Source organism: Phocoena phocoena, chromosome 6 (genome assembly GCF_963924675.1).
Source record: "Phocoena phocoena chromosome 6, mPhoPho1.1, whole genome shotgun sequence".
Lineage (NCBI taxonomy): Eukaryota > Metazoa > Chordata > Mammalia > Artiodactyla > Phocoenidae > Phocoena > Phocoena phocoena.
Genome location: NC_089224.1, coordinates 34,603,455 through 34,608,151, shown reverse-complemented (window position 1 = coordinate 34,608,151; position 4,697 = coordinate 34,603,455). Strand labels below are relative to the sequence as shown.

The 4,697-nt window shown below is 49.6% G+C and overlaps 1 protein-coding gene across 1 annotated transcript; it reads left to right on the top strand.

Moving 5' to 3' along the window:
- The first annotated feature begins 1,067 nt into the window (after window positions 1–1,067).
- On the top strand, window positions 1,068–3,865 carry NUDT2 (nudix hydrolase 2). Its single transcript, XM_065879543.1, has 2 exons — window positions 1,068–1,207; window positions 3,264–3,865. Exons 1-2 carry the CDS (start codon window positions 1,081–1,083, stop codon window positions 3,578–3,580), a joined length of 444 nt encoding a protein of 147 aa, XP_065735615.1. The 5' UTR covers window positions 1,068–1,080; the 3' UTR covers window positions 3,581–3,865.
- Window positions 3,866–4,697: the final 832 nt, after the last annotated feature.

Sequence of the window (4,697 nt, the reverse complement as noted above, 5' to 3'; positions counted from 1 at the left end):
CAGATATTCCTACTCCCTTCCTGTCTTTTGTTGTTGTTGACATTTTTTTCTGAAATGGAAAAAAGGCTAAATGGAAAAGACTAAAAAAGTCTGTCATCACTGTATTTCTGATTATAAAAATAATAAATGTTCTCTATAAATTTTCAAATAATACAGATATATATGGAGCAGAAAATGGAAGTCTCCCCATAATCTCATCCCCCCAGAAAACAAGATTAATGATGTGTATCCTTCAGACATTTTTCTGTGCATAATGAAATGTATTGAGATTACATTCCAAGCACTGTTCTAAAGCACTTTACAAAAGTTAAGTCACGTAATCCTCATAGCCGCTCTTTAGAGTAGAGCTATTACTATCCTGTCTTACAGCTGTGGAAACAGGCTTAGGAGCTAATCACACAGTGAATAAGTGGCAGAGCCAGAACTTGAACCCAGGCTCCAGGTTCACACTCTTGACTACTCTGCCAGTTCACTTCCGATGGGGTAGGAAAGAGACTTTTTACCATGTGTTCCCCTTTATATTTTGAGTTTTGAACCATGTGAATGTATAACATTCCAAAACGGATAAAAGATTGAAAAAAAATCAATAATAAATTCTTAGTACACTAAGCTACCCTTTCTAAGTGACCCCTCTGAGCCATCAGAAATCACATTGTTGGGGTCTCTTTGCTCCAGAGACTCAGGTTGGAGGCTGAGGGAAATGGGATCGTGAATTTGATGATAATATTGTACTGCATCCCTCCCATTCCCCGCACCTCTCCAGTTTCAGTGGGGTTGCTTCTGAGGATCTCCAGTTTCTACATACACATGCCAGCCCTGTTTTAGCTGGGAGACCTAGAGGAATTGGGATAGAGCTACACTAACAGGTAGGGACCAAGGTCCTGCAGTTACACACAAAGGCCTGTCTCTGACTCCTGGTTTCCCCCCATTGGTTCTCAGCATGCTGCCTCTGTCTATAGGTGCCGAGGTCACTGTTAGCTGGTCTGTGCTACTCCGCAGCACAGAGTGCTGCCCGCCAGTATGGATCTTCCTGTTTTGTGTAACTTCGAACATCTTTTTTGTTACGCCTTCAGATAGACCATGGCCCTGAGAGCATGTGGCTTGATCATCTTCCGAAGATGTCTCATTCCCAAGATGGACAACACTGCAATTGAGTTTCTACTGCTGCAGGCATCAGATGGCATTCATCACTGGACTCCTCCCAAAGGTGTGAGGCCAGAGGGGCGGGCTTCGGGGAAATGCCAAGCACTGTTCAGAAATCCACCCTGCCAGGCACCCTGCTAGGCTTGCTTCCTGGTGATTGTGTAGCAGGAGGGGGTGGGGTGGGCAAGAGCTCTTGATCCTTTCTACATACAAAGTCTCCATGCCAGGCCAGAGAAGAACTGGAAATAGAACTCTGTGGCTGAATTCCAGGGCAGAAGCAAGACCTGGTTTTCTTTCCTTTTTTTTTTTTTCCTGTTCTCCGCGCCATGCAGCATGTGGGATCTTAGTTCCTGACCAGGGATTGAACCCGTGCCCCCTGCAGTGAAAGCACAGCGTCTTAACCACTGGACTGCCAGGAAGTCATAACACCTGGTTTTCTTGCATCAGTCACCAGAGCCTCTGTGGTGAACGGCTGGGTAGGGGAAGAGGCACTGGGCTGGGAATTGGGGACCTTGGGGTCAAGTTATTACTGGGCTACAGGTCAGGAGCCCATAGTGAACAGCCCCCAGACAGAAGGGAGCAAGTGGGGTCGGGGAGGGGTGAACAAGACTCCAAGGTTGGAAGAAAACAAGGAAGTGGGAATAGGAAATAAAATTTGCACATTCAAGTTTCACTGAGGAGAAACAAGGTGAAAAAAAAAGTGTCACAGATTCTATGAATAGGAATATTCACACTTGCCTCCTGATCACCAGAGTCACACTGCACGGTCCCTCTCGCTGAAAGATTTCAAAGGACCTCTCTGAATTTTTCCCTGCTTGGGCCTGGGGGAGAAGTTACCCTGTTAACACCGATGGGCAGAGTGCTGAATAGATGCTGCTGGGCAGGGTGTGCTCAGAGACTCCCACACAGTTCTGAGGGAAGGTCGGGCATCCTGGATCAGCGTCACCTGTCTCACCACCAGCATCCCTCCCTCCTTCCTCCCCTGGTGCATTACCTACCTGTCTTTGTGTCCGTGGCTATACGAGGTGCTATACAGAGAAAATTCCCTAGCAGCCATGAACGAAAATGGGCTTTTAAGTCCAAGCTCCTGGCTGCTTTCTGTGGGAGCTGTGCAGCAGCAGCTGACTCAGGGCAGTGCTCTGAGGACCCCTGGGAAGGAGGAGGCTAGGATGTAGCCCTGTCTTTGAACTAAGAAGAGAACAGCTAAGAATTCCTGCTCTCTATGAGCTCCTAAACCAGGAGGCCCCCAGCAACTTGCTGGAGCCATGTGTTGACCGAGGCTGCCAGACCCCTCTCAGGCCTTCTTGGCACCCCCTGGGCAAGCTGAGAATTTGCAGGGAGGGCTTGAGGCAAAGCTGAGGGCTGCTCCCAGTCTGCAGAGCTTCAAGTTCTCTTACAACAGTTTCTTGGCAGTTGTCTGATTGGGTTTGGGCCTTGCCAACTAATTTTCTTAGAACTGGCTCTCAGCTTGTCCTTAGTCTAAGTTCCCATCAGGACCTTCCCTATGAAACTGGAATCTGGCCTTGCTCAATTAGAAAGATGAAAACAATTTGGAAGAGCCTTGATAGCTACTTGGAAACAGCTGCTGCCGGTGCCTCGGTGCAGGCTTCGGAGACAGACTGTTGGCCCTGGGACTTCAGAGACCAACTGCAGACGGTGTTAAGTCTTCACTGTGCATTGTAGGTGAAGTGCTCCCTCTTCAGCCAGCTCCCACCTGGCAAGAAAGGACTGCCCCTCTTTGGGAAAATCACGTTAAGGTGTCCCAGGGAAGGGTCTCCCTGAGAATATGGGATGAAGAGAACTCCAAAGAAAAGTAAAGAAGAGGTCTGAGGGAGGTTGTCTCTCTCACCATCGAAGGGCAGTATTCTAGACCAGACTTGCCAAATATATGTTTTGTTTCACTCTCTGTAGAGAAGATGGGGTGGGGAAGAGGGATTGCCCAGACACCACAGAGCCAGACACTGCCTGCCCTGTACCCCATCCCTAGGCATGTTAGAATATTGCCAAAGCTTAGCAACACCTAGAAAAGTCACCAGAGACCCCAGCTTTAAATCATCTGACCTGGAAAATCCAGCTTTGTTGAAGATTATATCCACCTCCTCTTCTTTTCTCCTAACCAGGCCATGTGGAACCAGGAGAAAGTGACTTGGAAACAGCCCTTCGGGAGGCTCAGGAGGAAGCAGGCATAGAAGCAGACCAGCTGACCATCATTGAGGGATTCAGAAGGGAGCTCAATTATGTGGCCAGGGAGAAGCCTAAAACCGTCATCTACTGGCTGGCGGAGGTAAAGGACTACGACGTGGAGATCCGTCTCTCCCACGAGCACCAGGCCTATCGCTGGCTGGGGCTGCATGAGGCCTGCCAGTTGGCTCAGTTCAAGGAGATGAAGGCGGTGCTCCAGGAAGGACACCAGTTTCTCTGCTCCACAGTGGTCTGAACTGACCAGATCAGGGTCTTTTGCCTCCGTAGGATCCTTGAGGGCTTCTGAGGTGAACTACCTTTGCTTCCAGGGAAGCCTGTGCTGGTCTTTGGCTCATTATAGCAGATTGCAGACAGGCTGGTAAAATCAGCTGAGGACCCTCAGAGAAGAGCAAGCAAAAATCTCAGCTGGGTGGAAAGGAAGGGAAAGGAGTTTAAAAAAAAAAAAAAAAAAAGGCCAAGCCCAGTGAGTGCATCCTTATACTTTATGAATAAACCTCAAGCCGCTTATCTCTCCTTCTAACCTGCTGTATTTATTCCATGGGCTCTTGCCTTGGGTGGGGAGAAAAGCTAGAGTTAATCAGAGCTCTGACCTTAGCTGGAGGGAATCCTGTGTCCAAGCACTGTACCCCTGAGAAGCTGAGGGACGGAGTCACAATCAGAGAGACCCAACGCTACCGGGTGACTCTCCTGCCTCTGGACCTCCAAGCACCCTCACCCCACCCCACCGGTGTACCTGAGACGTAGTGACTTGTAGCGGACAGGATATACAAGCAAGTGGGACTGGAGCACAGGAATGGAGTCTGCTATACAATCAGCCCACCGTATCCGTGGATATTGAGGGCCGAAGGTGGGACTCAAACATCCTCAGAATTTGGTATCCTCAGTGGGCCCTCAAACCAATCCTCCGCGGATAACGAAGGACGATTGTACTCGCTAATGTATCATTCCCTGGCACCAGGTACATATGTTATAGGTTCTCAGTAAATATTTCCTAAGGTAATTCGAGACCCAAGGAACATTGGAACAAATCCCCAGTCACAACAGGGAAAGGAAGGACAGGCAACCCTGGGCCATCAGGTCAGTGACACATACACTCCAACCTCCCAGCCCAGTCCTGACTCCCAGGGTCAGCGTGGTTGTCAGCATGACTGAGGCCACTGGCAAGGGGCAGGCCTGAGCCTGGGGGGCTCAGCTGGGCCACCCGGCAGCCCTGTCACTACCCCGTGCATTCCTCGCCTGCCGCTGCCTTCCCCGCCTTTAGCAAGCCCTCATCATTGGCATTTCTCTCTTCCCACCTGCTCCCTTTTTCCACGATTCAACTGTAAGATCCAGAGCTGCAAGAGCTGGGTCTC

What these genes read in the sequence shown, in the direction of transcription:
- NUDT2 (XM_065879543.1), top strand. Translation starts at nt 1,081, where the DNA reads ATGGCCCTGAGAGCATGTGGCTTGATCATCTTCCGAAGATGTCTCATT. An exon ending in TCACTGGACTCCTCCCAAAG is followed by an intron (nt 1,208 to 3,263) that starts GTGTGAGGCCAG and finishes TCTCCTAACCAG; the next exon opens with GCCATGTGGAACCAGGAGAA.